This window comes from Aricia agestis, chromosome 8 (assembly GCF_905147365.1).
Source record: "Aricia agestis chromosome 8, ilAriAges1.1, whole genome shotgun sequence".
NCBI lineage: Eukaryota > Metazoa > Arthropoda > Insecta > Lepidoptera > Lycaenidae > Aricia > Aricia agestis.
The window spans coordinates 8129536-8151159 of record NC_056413.1 but is presented as its reverse complement, the minus strand read 5'-3'; the positions used below and the strand labels follow the sequence as shown (position 1 = coordinate 8151159).

Here is a 21624-nt window from a genome sequence, read left to right as displayed (position 1 = left end):
TATGATTCTTCATACTACATGATATTTGTAGGAACATGTATGGTGACGCTCAGCACGCGACTATACCTAGTATCACCGCTATCACCTGCAGTACGTGTATGCAATGGTCCATTCTCAGGATCGATTAAAACCTCAGATCACGCCTGTAAAATGTCGCTGGAGAAGGTATACTGTAACGCTCAGTCCGCGTCTGTACTAAGCAACTCGAAACTGTATCATGTGGTCGCGGTGGTTCATTCGCTGACATCGATCGCAACTTCACAATTCGCGATTGTACCTAGCAACTGCACTCACTTGTACGTGTTCGCCATCAAAACTTTAGAACGCGTCTGTACCTAGATAGTAGGTACTGTCGCGATCACCACCAGTAAGTCCCTTTATCTGCACTCACCTGTATGTGCTCGCCCTTGTAAGTAATCGCAATGGTCCATACTCCAGGCTCGTCGGGCTGGAAGGTGGCGCTGGAGGCGGTGGTGCCGGGCGCGGAGGGCGGCGGATGTCGCGGCTGCAGCGGCACCGCGCGCCCGCTCGGCGAGTGCGCGGTGACGTCGATGTCCTGTCTTCGCGGTGCTCCTGGTAATGTATGCCCAATGATAATAAATATGATTTGAAATTATTAAAGAGAAGTCAATCGCGTGTAACAGAAGTGATGTAACACCCGTTCTATAAAGGAGCTAGTAATATAGATATAGTAGAAACTAAGCAGTTCCCGTGCTTAAGACGGTGCGCAGTTTAGTGTGATTGTTAATCATTATAACGTATCCTTGATAAGATAGACGAGATTAAGTGCACGTTTCGTAACCATGTTTGCCATGTTTGCCTCTGATTCTGAACCAAGAGCCGTACCACGAAACCGTTTTGACACTCAAACAATCGTACGAAAATGCCGCCTCCTACTCTAACAAACGTGAAATAACGTTGTTAGAATAGGAAGCGGCATTCTCGTTCGATTCTTTGAGTCTCAAAACGGTTTCGTAGTAGGCTTACAGAGCCTAACGTAACTTTTATCAGATATTTTTATACCTGTAGCACTGACTAGCACTTCGACTAGACTGCCAGCGGCGCAGGGCGCCATGCCCGGCGGCGGCACCGACACGAGACGAGGCAGCACTCGGAAGAAGTACCTGCCGTCTACCCTGAAACATAAAAAAAGAGTGTTAATTACCTTAAGGTGACGCCGCGTTAAAGTAAAAAACCGTGTTGGATATGTTTTAGATTGCTTGTTTTCTATGAGAGGCCGGCCCGGCCTATAATAGAAAACAAGCAATGGAACAGCAAAAAAATGTAAAGGGCGAAAGCGACAAAATGGTTTTTGACGCGTAATTTAAAAACCATAAATACATTTCATATAAGCTATGGGCAAATTAAAGTGTATGCTTGAACCAATATATGTACAAATTTTGGAAGCTTAAATCACTCTCCTCTGTTGGCAAAGTAGGAATCCCTATTTTACAGAGGTCTTTTTGATTGATTATTCTGTGTGACCTATCGTGATATGCTAAAGACATGACGAATGACAATAAACTTTAATTTCTGAGCTTTAAGTCATTGCTGAGAAAAATCGATATCGTTACAGCCAAATTATCAAGGCGTTGTCGCTTTAATGGACGTGGGGTAGGACTACTTAAGGGACTGTCCGCACTGTGAAATTTGAAGTGCTTACACTCCCTTACGGTAAAATAATGAAGAGTTTGGCAGAAAATGATAGGGTTTATGTCAAATATTGATTATTATTAAAATTATAGTTATCTTTGCATCTCTCCGATGGCAGTTCTAGCACAATAATAATATTTTTGTTTTACAACACCGACTGGGAAAATTTTACTAATTTAGATTTGGGACGTTTAAAGGAGTGAGCACACTGAGATGAGCCGTGCCGGGGCTCAGCGTGCCGGGGCTCATCGCAAAAATCCGCCTCCATACAATTTGTATGGAAGCGGATGCGCGTATCGCACACTGTGTCGGGGCGCAGCGGATTTCCGCATCCATACAAATTGTATGGAGGCGGATTTTTGCGATGAGCCCCGGCACGCTGAGCCCCGGCACGGCCCGTTTGAGTGTGCTCACTCCTTAAAGCTTGGATTGTACAATACTACCCATACAAAACCATGACCACTCGCTGTCGCTGAATTTAAGTCGATGTTTTTATTATACAGTATCTTTACACTATGTATGTTGTATAGGTACTCTGACATCACTTTATTTTCCCCAGTAGGTCCCCCGTCTCCGGACACTACTGACCTCCATCTACCGACATTGTGACGTTATCTCTTTCATATAGAGTCATTACACTATTCATACGTTTGATGAATCTTTACTTAACTATCTCTTATTGAACTATTATATTATTATAGATGAAACTTATGTGATTGATGTTGCCAATGAAAATATTTCGCGGAAACCGTAATTTTCTTAGTTTTTCCCATTGTTTTCTTTGTTGGTGCTGTATACAAGAAATAAGAATCTGTCATTTGAAAACGTTCGTGGATGAAGCAGGTAAGTAACAGTGAATAAATGGAGGCTTTAGGGCCGAAAATTTTTGTTTTATTAAAAAATGTGGATTTTATGTAGCCAGACGATGAAGTAGGTAAGTCACAAAGTTTTCTCAAGTAATAAGGGAAATATAAAATTTTAGTTATCGGGTTCATCCTCTCATGTCTTTTTTTAGTTACTATATTATTAGTATATAATTAGAATATTAATCAATCAACCTGAAATAATATAAATTAGTAGTAAATAGTGTTTAGTGCCTAACTGTTTTGACTGTTGTTCACCAAACCCATTAATTCTGTTTTCTCGTCTATTCCAGCAGACATAACACATGTAGTTGACCACCGTCGTTAAATTATAAGTAATGTGAATACTCCTTGTCAGCGGTTGATAAGGGTCCCGCACAGGGGATGATAGTTTCGTTTAAAGAAATCGCCCCTGTTCGCTAGAGATTAACTCCTTTGTGCATTATTGTTAGTTATGTATGTGGGGTAGTGAAGTCTTGAAAAGCTTCTTTTGATATGTTTTTTAAGCTATTACATAGCTTTTATTGCGGGCTTTCGTCAATCAAGAAATTCCGTAACGAAAATAAACTAACAACCCCCACTCCAACCCGTCGGTGCAACGTTGCCAGACTTCGGCACGGTGTTTGTATAATAATAATCTTTATTTTCTCCTCACAATACAAGTTCAAGTAGTATCTAATATTAACAGAATTTTTGACAGTCAGGTGAAGTTGTAAGGAGCTGGTGTCCATTATAGGTCATGCCTGTATTACAGATCACCAGGTCCTCACCCCAAGGAACATTTTAGTTATTTAGGTTAGATTCTAGTTTACAATCATGTTACAGCATTATGAGAAGATAAAATATTTTAAAAGTATATGTTTTCAACAAAAGTAAATTAAGTCAGTACAATAATAAATGCCCTTTAAAACATAAGTGTGTGTGTGTGCTTGCGTGCATGTGAATGTATGTATGTGTGTGTGTGTGTCTGTCTGTCTGTCTGTGCGTGCGCGCGCGTGTGTGTGTGTATGTGTGTTTGTGTGTGCGTGTGCGTGTGCGTGTGTGTGTGCCTGTGTATGTCAGTATGTGCGATGTGCATACATCAATGCGAGGGTCTGAACATGGATGGATGCAATGGAAGTTAGTGAAGTAAGTTTTCCGTAGGACCGTATCTCTACTAGTAGAGATACGGTCCTACGGAACGTACCTACGTACGTACTAGTCTGTAGTGAGTCAATGGCTACAAAAATTTCCAAATTATTTCTTACATTTGTGTTTTGTCAAGGGGTAAATTTTTAGACACTTATTGATTTTATTATATAAATAACAACCCTGGTAATCGAAGAAGCGTTGAGCGAATGAGGTATTGCATTGTGGTAAGTTAAAAACTCTATCTTTTCTGCGCCGTATTGCCGTTATATTAGGATCGAAGGTGTGAATGCAGTGTTTTTTTAAGTATAGTCTGAAGGACATAAAGCTGGCGAACGGTCAGTACTTTACTTGTTTTATAAACCTCGTTTGTTGGGTGGAAGAAGGAAAAGGAAAAGCCTACTTTTAGTACTGCTCTCTGAGCTCTTTCAAGTTTTAACATATGGTTTTTTGCAGCACCTCCCCAAGCAGAAAAACAGTAGCTCAGCTGTGATTGGACCAGCGCAAGGTAAACAGATCTTACAAGCTCCTTAGAGGCAACGTGACGAAGGTTTTTGATCATATTCATAAGTTTGCGTGTTCTTGCTGCTAAACAATTAATATGTTCACGGAAAGATAGATTTTTATCAATTATTATTCCTAGGTATTTAATTTCGTCGGTTTTTTCAATTTTTTCACAATCACAGCCTCGGTTGCTGTACTCGAAGCATTCATGAGATATTATATTGTAATGCACGTTATTACCTTTTTTATTTCTTAACGAGAACGTAATGTATTTAGTTTTACTTGTGTTTAAAGTTAGGATATTTAATCGTAGCCATTCTGTTACTATATTAAAACCATTTTGTGCATACGTGTAAACATCAGTCCAATTTTTACCGCTAAAAAGTAAAACTGTGTCATCGGCAAAGGTTATAATTTTTGCATGTGGTATAGTTAATTGACACAGGTCATTAATATATACCAGGAATAGTGTGGAGCCTAATATACTACCCTGGGGCACTCCGAAACAAATTAGCAGGTCATCGCTTTTCAGGTCCTCAATTTTTACACACTGTGTTCTTTTGGATAAGTAACTTTTAAAGAGACTTAACTATATATCCCTAATTCCCAAGCACTCCAATTTCCTTAATAATATCGGAATAGAGACCGTATCGAAGGCCTTTGCGAGGTCCAAGAATATTGCTATTGATTTATTATTACTAGGTTACTAACAATAAAGCTAATCAATTCATGAACTGCATTTGAGGTAGATTTCTTAGACCTAAAACCAAATTGCGCTTTTGAAAGTAGATTATTATCTTCTAAATATTTTACTAATCTTTTATTAATTATTCGCTCTAGGATTTTAGATATGGCTGATAGAATGGAAATAGGTCTGTAGTTATCGATACGGTCTCTATCTCCATTTTTGTGGATAGGATAAATTCGAGACTTTTTGAGAGCATGTGGGAATATACCAGTTGATAGAGATAAATTACATATATATGTTAGAGGTTTTACTAAATATTTGGAATTCGCTTTAAGAATGTCGGAAGATATCATATCCAAGCCAGTAGCACAGTCACTCTTAAGGTTGCAAATCAAGGATTTGATCTCTTCTTCGTCCGTTGGCAAGAGAACAAAAGAGTTAGGGCATGATCTTAAGGAATTAGTGAGCATATCCTCGTCTGGCCTTGTGATTTTTTCAGCTAAAGACTTTCCTATGTTTGCAAAATAATTATTGATAGCATTTATAGATTCTGTAGGGTTGGAAGTATTTATAAGTTCATGTGGTGTATCCTGAGCTTTTTTTGTATACGTAATATCTTTAATGGCTTTCTATAATTTTTTTATTATTGTTGTTCGCGTTTTGCAGCTATGTTTTTTCGTAATTGTGTTTTAGTTTTTTAACTAAGGATGAACAAAAGTTTCTATACCTCTTATAGGTCGCATTTATAATATCATTATTAGGATCTTTTTTAAATTTTTTATATAGATTGTCCCGATTTTTTAAACATTTCAATATTCCAGAAGAAATCCAAGGCTTAATCAGTCTGTTCCGAGTAGATATTTTAATTTCTTTGGTATTAGCTTTTATAGTCGATTTAAGAGTATTTAAAAAATAGTCAGCAGCTGTGTCCGCGTCTTTGATGGCATACAATGGACTAAAATCAAATTTCGTAAAGTCAAAAGCTAGATTTGCATAATTAATTCGGCTTAGTTTCTTTGCCGGCTTAATACATCTAACACTATAGTGGTCTGTAAGAGACGTTGTAAGTACAAGACAACTGGCTGTTAACTTAGTTTTCATAAGAACATGGTCAAGACAAGTTTTACCATGAGTTGCATATGTGTGGGCAGGTAGTATTCCATGAAACGCGAGCATGTCCAAGTATTGTGAAGCTTAATTTGTGCAAAATTAATCTTATATTTTTAGAAACTTTTAACAAAATGCACGTCCGATCACTTTCGATGTCCGAGGGGAAGGGAATGTATGCGTGCGAATAGACGTATGCGAATTGTAATTGCATAAGTTGATAAAAAATGCTATGCAATAACTTTACCGCGGCAGTCCCCGAGTGCCACACGTATTTTTAAATCTAAATTATATTATTTATCTTAGTTTTCCTAGATAGCCAGTAATAAATCACAATAATGCAGAATTAAATTTAAATTGTGCATTAAATGTTTAAATTAAGGTTTACTATTTATGACGTATAAATAAACCTTATTGCTGCTGCGGAACCCTTCATGGGCGAGTCCAACTCGCACTTGGCCGGTTTTTTTATTCTAATTGTGCATTATTATTACTTGTACGAAATAATTCTTAGTAATGAAATCAGTATTCAAATCTATTTGTGGACCTTAATTATATCTAAATAGAGCTACCAGAATGCGGTGTCTCGGTGCATCATCGAATATAATTTCAATAAACAGACGCGCCAAATATTTGATATCTAATTCCTCTACATTACTGGCGCGAGTATAATTTACTGTATTCCTAGTTAAATTTATGTAATGTTGCCTTACATGTAGAATTGTGTAAATTAATATATGTTGTTGTGAGACACGAAGATAATTCGTTATTTAACCGTTATAGTGTTTTCCTATTAATTTCAAATTAAACAAGTTTCAAACCAATAATTCCCGGATTCTAATTTATTTTGAATTAAGTTTATGTTTTCAATATTTTTAGTGATCGTTTGAGGTTTTGACTTTACGAAAATAACAGATTATTAGATAAACGAACTCTTGTCAAAATATCTTAAAAGTCCTTTTAATAAAGCTCGGTATTCGATAAAACACGAATAAAATGATATTTTCTAAAAATGATTCCTAGCTAGATCGATTTATCGCCCCCGAAACCCCCTATATACTAAATTTCATGAAAATCGTTGGAGCCGATGCCGAGATTCAAGAATTGCTCGTTTAAAGATATAGGATAAGATACCTACGTAGTATTTATTATTTATTAAAAGTACCGGTTTTGGTTTCGTTCTTAACGAAGAAGTACGTAAAAATTATGATTAGGATAATGATGTAATCACTTAACTATAACATACGAGAAGAAGCAAACGTGTGGAATTAAACAGTATTGTAGTAAGCGACGCAGTGCGGCTCCATTCATCACTGTGCGTCTTATAATGGGACATAATGTTACCAAGGTGAATTATAAGTATTATAAAATTATTATGTAAATATGAAATTATGTAAATTATGCCTATCAAATTATTATTATAGTCATAATTTATATAATTCTGTCTACTCTGGTTTAATGAAGATAAAAATAAATTAAACCGACGGAAATCCGCTGAACAAAAATCCGCGCCGATGCGCCCCGGCACAGTGTGCGATACGCGCATCCGCTTCCATACAAATTGTATGGAGGCGGATTTTTGTAATGCGCCCCGGCACGCTGAGCCCCGGCACGGGCGGTCTCAGTGTGCTCACTCCTTTAAAGTACTAAAGTACTGTTCACAAATACTACGGTAATAATTATATATTACAAATCGGATTGAGTTTTCACCGTTCAAGAAACGTGCGAAATATATTCGTGTTCCATTAAGTTTATTTACATCTGAGAGCCCTAAGCCCTGCGGAATCCAGAACCCTAATTAGGTCACAGGATCGATGATTGGCCTCGTAATTGTGGCTTCGTCACCACAGTCGTCTCGTCACCTATATTTCCAATTACCTGACAGCTTTTGACAGCATCGTAGCTGTGAAATATTTCGTCAACTCTGTTTTAAACATTTACAGAGAAACAAAATTGTTTGCTTGTTTTCCTCCAAGATATCAGAATCATCGTAATTACTTTAGTCTTTAAATCATAATATTATGTATCATTTTTCATTAATCATTATTAATCATTATTATTATTTCGGCAGCTTATAAGAGTAAAGAGGTAGCTGACAGATACATTTTCTTGTTTATTAGATTAGTATGGATGATGGATGAGGATGATGAGCAGCATGGTAGGCAGCATTCGAATAAAAATTTGATCGATATTGGTTAGCCGTTTGATGCTACGATACGTCAGGCAAACAGAATACGTCAAAATTATAACGCCCAGGTCCCAGGTGTTCCATTGCACCGAGTTCCAAAGAGAGCCGTGATGCACATGGTGCTCCTGCACATCGCGGCCCCCGTGTGGGCTTTTCTAGGCGCGCCTCGCGAGATGACCTAGAAAAGCCTGCATGATTGGATGAGTCTGGCACAGACAACCATTGGTAAAGTTGCGGTGGGTTGATCGTGTCCATAACTTTGCCTAAGCGAGGAGTGGAGCACCATGGGGTTTTAGTGGGTTGTTCCTCGGAGAGTCCCACATACCACGGCCGATGGCCCCAATCCGCCAGGGATGCGTAAAGCATTTCCCCATGTAAAAAAAGGTCCCAGGTGTTAGGCTATCGCTTTATCACGCTGCCGCAACTAATTGGTAATGCTCTCCAGCAAATCTAATTCCTCTTATCCGGTTTAAAACTTTATAGCTTGTTGTTTATCATCCACTTAGTTATGTAGAGGTATCTTATGTTATTTATGGTACAGTCAAATAAATTATAAACTGCATATATTTTGAAAACGAGACCATAAGAGGCCGGGTGCCATCGAAATTCTCATACATACGTAATACCAAAATCATTTTCCCATACGAAAATATTTAACATGTTTGAGTTATTTTTCAGCTTAAAATAGTAATTACCTAGGTACTACAAAATATTTAAACACAAAAAAAAATATTTTTTTTGAATGAGAGAAAATTAGAATTTCGATGGCACCCGGCCCCTTAACTGGAAGTATCGTTTACATTTACGTAAAAAAGTAGATGGAGTGTTGTTATTATACTTCTTATTAAGAGAAAACATCTTTTTTATGAGTGAGTTTCCTATCGGCGTATATAGTCAAGCACATGAGTTTTTTTTTTTACTTTGAGTGAATTAATAAAGGTATTGGAGGTATAAATAACGTAGTCGATTATTGCTACGACATACCTTTATCTCTATTCTAAATTAGGATACCTCGAGCTTAACCTTAAGCCGAATTGAATCCAGATTCATTCAATTGTGACGTTGATTGGAACTCAAATATATTATCAAATATTCATCGAAATTACTACATCGCTGAAATGTATTATGTTACTGATTTTACTGTTTAGTTTATTGATAGTTAAATGATAATAATACGTAGAAAATTTATAGCATTATTTCGAACTAGGTAATGCCTGCATCTCCGTTGCACCAAAATTCATTTATCGCGTGGAAACCGTACATTTTTCCGTGGTATGAGTTCAATGATTTGGGGGTGAAGTAAAATAATGTACCCTTTTCATTTTTGATATTAGTAAGGATATAATGCGTTTTAGTTATATATCTAATAGATATTTATTGCTTTGTACGATCAGTATCAAATGTTTATATTACTTACTCATTACATTCGGCGTAGACGCTCTACACAAGGTGCTACGCCGTGCTACGGAGCGCTACGAAAACTCATCAGGTCATAATAATAAAATACGTACGCGTGTATTTGCACACTAACTTTTTATTCTAAAGAAAGTCCCATTATATTGGCATTGTAAAGTCTTAAGACATTCTATATCAATCTAAAATCTAAATATTTATTTATGTATTTGCACCTTCACGTGTTTTTTATACCAACAATCTCTATAGGTATATTATGTCAAGTGAACGCCAGCCTTACGTCAAACAAAAATCTAATGCCAATAATAGACCTGTCTACGATTGAATCATACCTGATATCATCAACGGTGAGGACGATCTCGTGCATGCCGGCGTGCTCCGGCACGAACTCGCCGGCGCCCTTAGCGTCGCACCGCAGCCGGGACTCCTGCTCCAACGGGTTGACAATGGACACCTTGATGTCCGAGATAGATATCTCATTCGATATACTCTCTATCTTGATGTAGGTCTGAAAAAGGGATAGAGTGATGCGAATTTGGATCATAACATATTAAGGTAATCACACATTTATCAGCACGCACGCGTCCTACGCGCAGTATTTATGGGCGTTCGCTTTGCTTCGGGCGGCGTTCGTTGAGCGTGTGCCCGGCGCGGCTGCCCGTCGTGGGCGCCCGCGCCGTGCGTTCGCCATAGTAATCGTGCGTCGGCTGACCCGCTCAACGCAGCGCTGCTCTATGGGATGACATGAAACAAGCACGCCTCACGGGTGGCCGCACCGGACGCACGCTTAACGCAGCGAACGCCCTTAGAATTCGTTGTTTAAAATGATGTAAAACCACGCACATTCGTCCGCACCTTACCTACGCGCCGCAATTAGTGTGCGTTCGACGCGTACGGCGCGTACGGTGCTGACAAATGTGCGATCAGCTTTATAAGGAGAGTGCTTTTACAGTCTAATTCATATTTTTGCACAGCTGATGATTTCAATACCTAATACAGTTTTAAATTATGCCAATATTTTTCAAATGGTACATAAACGCATGTAATTTAGTTAAAACCATTTAAGCTAACGCTTTTTAATAAACGTTTGCGTATCTACATTTGTGTCCGAGGCTTTATCAAAAGATAAATCTTTGATCATAAACATTTTTCTCAAGATAAAAAAGCAAAGCTCGTTTGCGATTGCGGAAAAATACGTCGTAAATACAGTTAATTAATACACCGCGTGTGTAGGGAACAGGGTCCCGATTCTCTTACATCGATTGTTTCGTTAGCAAGCAGCCTTACTCACGTGTATATAATATTATGATATCTTAGGGTTAGTTCTCATTGCAACGTGATGTAATGTGATGCAGTCTTAAAGGAACCATGCCAGTTGCGATCCGGTGGTAGGCATGATTGTAGATTCTACGTTCAAAAAGTGTATCTTGATATCCATTTTTCAATAAATATTCCTTTTTTTTTTCAAAACTTAACTTTATTTACAACACATTGAATTGTCAGACTTGCCTCTTACGTTGTTTGACTGCCTGTTCTAATTTTGAATGGCTCATTCAAAAATATATCGCACCTCCAACAGCCCGAAGTCAAGGCGGCATTCGAGGAATTAGAATCGAGCCCCTATGTGGTGCTCCGAAACAACATTACACTTTGAATTGTTAATACTAACTTATTATGATTTACGTGCGTATTTATTAAATACGGGTAAGCTTTTAGGTACGTAATTTGTATACGATGACGTTGTGGGATTGTACAATTTGGCGTAGTAAATTTATATTTCTATCGCTGCATTTGCGACTGAAATCCAATAAGAAATTTCTCAATTAGGGATACTCAGTTAGAATAATGAAAATATAACGATACTATAAGTTATTTATACACAGGTTAGGAGTACATTTAAAAGCACATTAGAGTAATATTTAATCGATTCTATATTTTGAATACCAAAAAGGAGTGGAAATATATGTATGTCTGTCCTACTAACTCTAATATTACACTACAGTCACTGAACAAATTTTTATTAGAGTTAGTATAAGAATTTATGTATTTTGAGTCCCTGGAAAGAGCATTTATTATTATGATTGAAAAGAAGGAAAGGAAAGAACTTAATTATATATCAGAATGAGACATGTCCTTCGCCGAGAGCACTGGCTGGCCACCTGGGTTCCAAGCTACTAAAGTATTTATCGAGCCTTTTTTCTCTTACCGGTTCCCCGACTCTTCCCGAGGTGGAGTCTAATGCGACTCTCAGCATATCGTGTACGGGGGGGCGCGGCGGCACGTTGCGGAACTGGGACGCCCACGCCATCACACCCAGGTGCTCCACGTCAGACTGAGACATGTCCTTCGCCGACAGGACTGGTTGGACACCTGGGAAGATAATGTTAAATTTAGGAATCAGAATACACTAACTATATTGTACCGATCAAATCATTGAACCGATCAGTTGCTGAATCAGTTCATAAAATAGATAAACGCAAATTTTCAAGCACAGAGGGTCAATGATGATGAACGATAGTTCATCATTTTCAATCAGAACGCTTTCAATTATATCAGCTTTCAAACCAAAAAAATGACCAATATCGGTCCACCCGTTTGGATTGGATCACCCTAAACATGCCACATCGATGTTTACTTCGTCAGATGCGATATTTTGAGAAAAAGATAGACAGGACATGAATTGAGACGAAATGCATTTGCCCAACTGCGTTGCGGCGACGGCCGCAACGTACTGCAGCAGTGTTCCCCTTAACAGTACATAGCAGTATGTATCGAATATTGAAGGTAATTTATAGCCACAAGAAACCATATACACGCTAAGTAATATACAATTGATAAATTGACAATAAGATATTAAACACCGCAATACAAGAACAAATTGAATAGACATTAGTTTCTAATAGGCAAACATCCGGTCGCCACGCGGAATACAGAATTATCAGGGAATTACTATCACACACTGATGAGTACAAAAGCCGATTTGATGACGTAATTGTGACGTCACTCGTGAATTTTAATGTAATGCCTCGTTTACATGGTTTACACAAATCATTATTACAATTTCCTGTTTTGCACGAATTATAATGTAAATAATGCGTGATGTGCATTTGGATAATGTTAAGTACATAACAAGATCGGAATATTCGTGTCAGTCCGACATACACGAAGGTCGAAGCGTCCACTGTGGACTCGAGTGAGTCGGGTTCGTTTTGTAAGAGGAATTTATGACACTTTTCATCTGCCAACAGGCGAAGCACTGTAGCTATCTGACTCTTTTCGTGCCAGACCTCAGTCAGATGTTAGTTAACATAATGTATTTCACCATTCAGATTTGTTGGTTCTAAAACACACAACCTCCTTTGCACTTGCTTATTGTTTAATAGTCTACAACTGTCTTCTTCCAAGATCGCAACTCAGCTAAATTCATCCCAGCGTCCAGCGCAATCTCTTTTCTGCTTTATATTTTTCTAGTCCAAGACCCAGACTCACCTAATTTCTACCAAGCAGCCACCTGGTTCCTCATCTTTTACAGTCCAAGATACTTACACAACTTCTTCCCAGCATCCAAGGCCATCTGGTTCCTCTCCTTTTTTTTATAGTCCAAAACTCAAATACACCTAATTTCTACCAAGCGGTCGTCTGGTTCCTTCTCTTTTATAGTCCAGGACACTCACCCAACTTCTTCCCAGCGTCTATCGCCATCTGGTTGTTCTCCTCCCACCTGGCGGGGTCGCGGCGCAGGCGGCTTGGCGGCGGCGCGGGTCCGCCCAGCGACCGCACCAACTCGTTTCCGACGCGGCCGTCGTTCCAGTCCGTCTAGACAACATTAGATTACTTACGGGCTGTTTCACCACTTACTGATACGTGCCGGATAGGCTATCCACAACTTATCTGACAGACACTCCATACTCTATCTGTCAGATATGGATGGCCTATCCGCCACTTATTAGAAAGTGGTGACAGGCCCTTATACATTTGAAAAAATATTTGAGAATTAACACTGTTTTTATATTATGCTTGTTGCTTAACCAGAAAGAACGCTGCCATTGAACGCAAGGTAGGTATTTCGAACGCTTAATACAGACGTTTATCCATCTATTTAGATGGGTAAACGCTATGGGTACCTTGCCTGTCTCTAAAGTCTAAACTAAGTTACTTTATTTGCTTGTAAAGCTAAGATAACTCCAAACACACACAACAACGATAATATTCAGGTCTGTTCAAATGCGACAAAATACGTCAAAAATTTAGTTATAACGAGCTTTTGCCCGCAGCTTCGCTCGCGTTAAGAAGTAACTATTGTTATACACAAATTTTCATCCATTCCTCCTCCTCCATCCTATTTTAACCCCTTGGAGGCGGAATTGATCAAAATCCTTTCTTAGCGGATGCCTACGTCATAATATCTACCTGCATGCCAAATTTCCGTCCGATCGGTCCAGTGGTTTGGGCTGTGCGTTGATAGATCACCATGTCAGTCAGTCATCTTTGAGTTTTATTAACCGACTTTCAAAAAGGAGGAGGTTATATGTTCGTCTGTATTTTATTTTTTTTGTATGTTCAACCATAACTTCGTACCATGTTCATAAAAATGGTGATCTGATGATGGGATCTATGAGGAATCGAAGGGACTCCTTGAAATTTGTATGGAAACATATAGTGATTTCGATTTTTTCTGAAGCGTTCGTGGTAAATGCTACCAAAAAGTAAAACTTCGCATCAGGTTATACCCTGGATCTGAAGGTACCGAACAGAACTTTTGAATCATTATAGATACAGGTTTGGGCATTTCGGCGTTGTTTAAACAACTGAAAGCATAAGCCAACACATCAATTTGATTGATCATCATCATCACAATCATAATTTTACCATGGGTACACAAAGACCCAATTGTTGGTACTTTTCATGATATTTACATCAGAGCAGATGTTTTTGATGATTATTTCGCTGTTTGTGGACCAATTTTAAAAATTCTCGTATTGTTGAATAGGATATAATCTTAATTTTGTATGACAATTACGAAAGTGGTGAGCTGATGATGGGATCTATGAGCAATCGAGGGAAATCCTAGAAATTTATCAAAACACTCATAGTGGTTAAAATGTTGTTTCTAGTAACTTAAACATAATAATTATTATGTTACAAATAAGAGAAATTTCATACGAAGGTGTCTCTTGGTCCAAAGGCACTGAACAGAACTCCTGAACCTTAAAAGATGAAAATTTGGAAATTGTAGCATCGCTTAGATAACTCCAAGCATTTACCACAATTTTGCTTACAGTAATACTAGCTATTTGACCGAGCTGCGCTCGGTTTTCGATAAAACACGAATAAAATGACATTTTATATATATATATATATATATATATATATATATATATATATATATATATATATATATATATATATAACGAGCAATTCTTGTATATATATATATATATATATATATATATATATATATATATATATATATATATATATATATATATATACAAGAATTGCTCGTTTAAAGATACCGGTACCAGTACCAGTCCCAAATATTTCAGATACCGACTTCAAAGTAATGAAGACTATAATATGTACAGAAATAGTCGGGATTTTGACGAATTCTGGAAAAGGAACTATTACAGAGAGAATTATTTAATATTCTTATTGTTTTACCTTGGAAGTCGGTTTTAATTTTTTGTTAAAAAATAATATATACCGTATAGATTTATCCACCTACACTCAAAGAACATAACCCCTCTGGCCTAGTTTGATATCTATATAAGTTACGTGGGCTTGATAGCATCATAGATTGCAATACAAGGTAAGTTACCGTAAAAGACACCTGTACTACAAAGTACGATCATAGCTACATGTCCCTTGACAATATTGAATATTGGGGCGATATGAAAGGGCTCTAGCCCCTCTACCTTCACTAGTTATTGGATTTTCTGTACAAGCCCTGCAACACGAATAGAAAAGGGCAATTTTCGTTACTAGAGTAGAGCCTTTAGACAAATTGCACTTGATGGTTCGACTAAGTTAGAAATAAAAAAAGTTTGGAATTTGATAAAAAGCATTGCAAGTGCCGTTATCACTGAAGCGATATATTAAGTATAATTAATTAATTACTTATAATTAATAATTATTTATTATTAATAATTAATTATACTTAATAAGCTATTACATGGCTTTTATCGTGGGCTTTGAGCGCGGCCACCGAATCACGAAATTCCGTAACGAAAATAAACCTAACATCCTTCACTCCGACCGGTGCAGCGGTGCGGCGTTGCCTTGCTTAATGCATCGTCTAACGTTTCAATTCGGCAGACTTCGGCGCGGTGTTTTTTTTAATGGCCCCTTATATGGGAGCTCTTGTTCCCCTTTTAATAAGAAGGGACAATTGTTTACTCTTTATTAAATTTTTACACTTAACATTTGTTTTAAATTTACTTACATACAATTTCCACTTAACATATTTTGCCGATGCCGAAGGGAACTCTTTAATTTGCCGAAGCGTTCCCTTACTTTGATGGTAGTCCCTTTTGGAGAAGACCTTCCGGTCGTGGAGGGAGCACTGTGTTTGACAAATCCAGAACATCCCTCCGTATATGGCTGAAGGCAAATCGCAGGTGGTTGTAGTGGGTAGGTTTAGCACTACTAGTCACCCATATCCCCGGGGTGCTTTAACTTAACTGAGCTACTTCCCCAACCTGGTGATCATATTTTGTCGTGGCGATTGGTTGCCGCCTGTATTTTAAGGTAAAGATATAATGATCACATGTAACCTTCCTTGATCTTCAAAGCAATGGAAATGGTGGTAAATTAATTGAAACATTCTAGCATGAATTTGTATTCATATTGTATAGATATGAATAATAATAATAATAATGATAAAGTTTATTTGCAACTACATTCATTCATACATGGTGCAGATTTACAAGATAATATATAATTCCAATTAGCAGCCGCAAATTGGCTCATGCTCGGCATGTGCTGGTACACCCAGGGGCATATTCTGCGCCGGTCTTCCGCAAGAGCCATTGGTGACGACATGGGTATCACTATAAACCAAGTAGAATAGTTAGCAAACACTTTAGATAAAACACAACATAAATATATATATATATATATATACATATATTTATGTTGTATTTTATGATATATATATACATATATTTATGTTGTATTTTATGATATATAGATAAAATACAACATAAAAAAGAAAAATAAAAATTATATCTACTACTTATTATTAGGTAACTAAAAAATTGGCGCGACGGCCGACGACTGACTGTGTCGCATCGCGACAAAGCTGTCTCGCGAGTCGCGCCGCCGCTACAGGTAACTATAATATTATTGGCAACACATGAACAATATTAAGCAATAATTAAAATATACTTACGTGGTGGTTTATCTCAGAAAAATAGTTACCTATTTCTGGGAGCAGTGAGCACTTACTACATAATATTTTCGATATATCTTTCTTTCCGCTGTAGTAAATACGCGGAATTGCTTCTAACTTCCGGCCGCCTACTGTTCCGCGGTATTGTTTCGATGGCAAAATGTACGTTTCTAATTGGATAATTTAAATTCTGTGAAGCCTAATATAAGCCAATATGCGTTTCGAATCGGCTGGCATAATATCTCAATTTTGCGCATTTTGCTGTTACGCGGTATTTACCAACTGCTCATACGCGGTATCGCACGCGCAGCGACGATATGCTTTCCGTTCTTAAAACAACGCCAAAACTCCCAAACTTGTATCTATATAGAATCAGGAGTTCTCTCAGCACCTTCCGAGCCACGGTATACCTCCGTGCAAAATCTTACTTGTTGGTAGCATATGCTTGGAATACTTGTCACGAAACCGAAGTCACCACACGTTTCTCTATAAATTTTTAGGAGTTCCCTCGATTACTTAGGGATCCTTCATCAGATCACCATTTTTGTGAATGTAATACCAAATTCGGATGATACCCTATATACCAAAAGAAAAATTTTAAAAATCGGTTAACAAACGGCGGAGTAATCGTTGCACATAAAAAACGAACATAACACGTCCCCCATTTTGAAAGTCGGTTAAAATTGTAGCCTATGTGTTATTCTGATGTATAATCTATATTATTGTAAAGTTTCATTAAAATCCGTTTAGTAGTTTTTGCGTGAAAGAGTAACAAACATCCATACATCCCTACATCCACACATCCATACATCTATACATCCATACATCCAAAAAAACTTTCGCCTTTATAATATTAGTAGGATTATATAATAACTGTATTATAATATAAGTAGGATAGTAGGATAGTAGGATATTTTCGACGTAAGAAATTGTTTTCGTTATATATCTTATTTAGCCTTTAATTACTCGCTTTGTACTACCACATATATAACAGCTTAGTAGTAGTAAAAATAACTACGTAATAAGTACGTAAAAATAACTCTGAAATATTATTGATGCTCCAGTCAGGGCAAAGCCACAGAGCCACACAAAAATAGATATAAATAACTAATAATATGTGCCTAAGTACAAGCCGATTTTTATCAAATCCAGGTGTTGAGATGGGAATTAGCGATTGAATTAGTTATTGGGTCAATTAATTAGACGTATTTTTTGTGAATATATTTACAGGCTGTGACTATAATATTAGTCACAGCCCGTAAATATATACATAACTATGAAGGACATAATAGTTTGTCCTTTATAGTTATGAAAATATGTAAATTCTATGTATTTAATGTCATTAAAAAGTGTAACTATTGGAAGATTGGTAATTAAGTGGAAAATATAAGATAGAACAGTTAATCTTTATATTGACTTTAAAAGCGCAATTTGTTATACGCAAAGATATAATTTTAACACAAGTTTGGGGAACGAAACGCCGTTGCAACAATAATGGTTCTTACTACAATGTTAGACTGGCTAACGAAATACAAATTGTACGCTATTGAATTTCGGATCCATTTCTAAATACGCTGCAGAAATATTGTTTATCGATGATGTTTTGATAAATATTTCAGTTAAAACTACGACTGCTGACTGTGTAAAATAATTTAAAAGAATGAAGATGAATTGATATAAAATATCTTGAAGCGCGCTTACGTTTCTATCGCCTAGTTTTTAAGTCTCAACCTTACAAAACGTTTTATTAAAATTATTCTTTGAGAAATGAAATGAAAACAGCTACATCAGGTCATGCCGGACAGTTCGTCCAGCCAGGGCGAGATCTACCTTACCAAGACCAAAACTTACCGTGAAATTCGTGATGGCGCGCTCCAGCCTCGAGTTGACCCACTCCAGGGTCGCCCTTACTCCGGGCGAGTCAGGCTTCATGAAGTAGGACAGGTAGGTCATGCCGGACAACTCGTCCAGCCAGGGCGAGGCCAGGTACTCGGGCTCCAGCACCATGGGCACGTCGAACTCGCGGTGGGCCAGCTTCATCGCCCGCCGGCAGTTCTCGATGGCCTCGTGACGGTCTGAAAAAAAAGTAAATAAAAAAAACCATGTCTCAGTTTGCCTCCGATTTGTAAATTGTAACCCAAGAGCCGCAAATTTTCCCATGATGAAAACTATCTAAATATTTTGTCAATTATTGGACTTGGAAGGATTTATACTGCCTCAAAATTAGCTCAACAGCGTAAGCGTGAACAGTTGACAGACAGACACAAAAAATTGGATGGACCAATGAGCAGACAAACGACTGATAGTAAATAATTGCGTTTTCTGGCCAAAGCATTCATAACTTTTTTAAATTTTAGATACTACATAGATGACGCCCGCAACTCCATTGCGCCAAAATTCGTTTATCACGCGGGAACCGTACATTTTTCCGGGATGAAAAGTATCTCCATAGACAACAAAATCGGATTAGCGATTTGGGCCTGAAGAGGTAACAGACAGACAGACATAAACACTTTCGCATTTATAATACAACGAGCTTTTGCCCGCGGCTTCGTTCGCGTTAAGAAGTATTATTATATACAAACTTTCATTCCCTATTTTAACCCCTTGGGGTTGGAATTTATCAAAATCTTTTCTTAGCGGATGCCTACGTCATAACATCACATGCATGCAGGTAGCATGCAAAATTTCAGCCCGATCCGTCCAGTGGTTTGGGCTGTGCGTTGATAGATCACCATTTCAGCCCGTCACCTTTGAGTTTTATATAGATAACTAGCTGTTGCCCGCGACTTCGTCCGCGTTAACAAAATGTGATAACAAAGATAATGAAAAAGAGAGAAATTTTCCCCCTTTTTAGGGTTCCTTACCCAAATAGTAAAAATGGGAACTTATTACAAAGACTTTGAAGCCTGTAGGCCTACTACGAAACTGTTTTGAGACTCAAACAATCGGACGAGAATGCCGCGTCCTGCTCTAACAACGTCATTTCACGTTTGCTTGAGTAGGACGCAGCATTTTCGTCCGATTATTTGAGTCTCAAAACAGTTTCATGGTACAAGGCCTGTCTCTCTGTCCGTCTCCAGGCTGTATCTCAAGAACCGCGAGCTAGATATTGCCGCCATAGCAACAAATACAAAAAAAAAAAACAAAATAAAGAAAGTATAATATGAAGGAGGCTCCCATACAACAAATGCCTGAATTTGGCCTTTTGCCGTCAATAATGGCAACAGGTATGAATGAATGAATGAAAAACATTTATTTCAGACAAAACAATGTGCCCATAGTAGTGTTAGTGTGTTAGTTACAAAATTATAATAATAAATAATAACAAATGCTTATAAAATATATACTAAATATTATGTTAGTGATGTTAGTAATAATTTTCCTTAACTTAAATTACTCCTATGACTATCCTTATCCAATGTTCTTGGATAGGACAGTCAAATCTATCTGAAATTACTTTCAGAATGCTGTTGTTTGATTTTCGTAGACGCTGGAAAAGTGAAGCTGTTTTTTTGCGTATTACCGCTTTAAAACCGTCGGTACGCGCAGAGGCAAACATACCAGAAGCGCTACAGCGCCACGGTAGCCCCAGCAGCATTCTGAAAGTATTGTTGTACTGGACGCGCAGAGCGTCACAGGTGCGATTCCTATACCCAACCCATAGGGCACTTGAATAAAAAGACTGGCAATAAGCTTTAAACAATAGAATCTTAACCCGAGTTGCACAACGAGTAAACCTACGGGCGAGCATATTACCTCGAACCGCTAACGCTCTACGTTCCCTCTCCATGTCCTCGTCATCCCTGAGGTCATCGGTCACAATATGACCCAGATATTTAAAATTTTGTACCTGCTCTAAGGCAACTCCATTCAGATACACTGACGTATGAGACAAGTGGCAAAGCGCTAACGCTAACGCAAGCGCTACAAAATGTATGCGATTTGACATAAGTCATCGCTTCGCTAGCGAATACTAATGTCAAATCCATACATTTTGTAGCGCTAGCGTTAGCGTTAGCGTTTTGGCACTTGTCTACGGGGGCTGGAGGAACACGTTCAGGATAATTCTTTCCTGCTTTGAAAATCAGCAATTCACTCTTTTTTGAATTATATTTAAGACCGTGTTCCTCCGCGTATGACTCACATATGCGCAGGAGTTTCCTCAAGCCACCTATCGAAGGACTCAGCAGCACCACATCATCTGCATAACTAATATTGTTCATACTAATGCCATCTATGAAGCATCCAACATGTGTGCTGCTGAGTCGCTCTATAAGCTGGTTGACATATAGATTGAACAGGATTGGAGAACTCAATCCACCTTGTCTCACGCCACATTCGAGTTTGTACTCGTCTGATAGAGTACCGGCCCACCTCACTCGGTTGGTCTGATTTGAGTACCAGTACTTTAGAAGAGAAATAGTTTCAGGGGGTACACCTGCCCTTTCCAGCTTCTTCCACAGGAGATTATAGTGTACAAGGTCAAATGCCTTGGACAGGTCCAAAAAATAGGCGTATACTGGCGTCTTTCTCTTTGTGTAGTAGGTGACTGTGTGTTTCAGGCTCAATATAGCTGTTTCAGTGGACAGACCTGCCCTAAACCCGAACTGCGCATTACGCATTATGCAAACGAATAAATTGTTCAAGAGCACCGTTCAATAGACTATCGAGCACCTTAGCTGTTATA

At 38.0% G+C, this 21624-nt stretch overlaps 1 protein-coding gene across 2 annotated transcripts in view; it reads right to left on the bottom strand.

Annotated features, from left to right (window-relative positions):
* The window catches only part of LOC121729811 (filamin-C), a 149398-nt gene that overhangs the window by 95667 nt on the left and 32107 nt on the right, over positions 1-21624 (bottom strand). For both annotated transcript variants that reach the window (XM_042118440.1, XM_042118441.1), the window contains 6 exons: positions 18786-19009; positions 13219-13360; positions 11751-11914; positions 9877-10052; positions 1024-1136; positions 392-573 (listed from right to left, as the gene is read on the bottom strand). In XM_042118440.1, the coding sequence (XP_041974374.1) occupies positions 392-573; positions 1024-1136; positions 9877-10052; positions 11751-11914; positions 13219-13360; positions 18786-19009 (1001 nt within the window). The remainder of the gene's footprint in view (positions 1-391; positions 574-1023; positions 1137-9876; positions 10053-11750; positions 11915-13218; positions 13361-18785; positions 19010-21624) is intronic.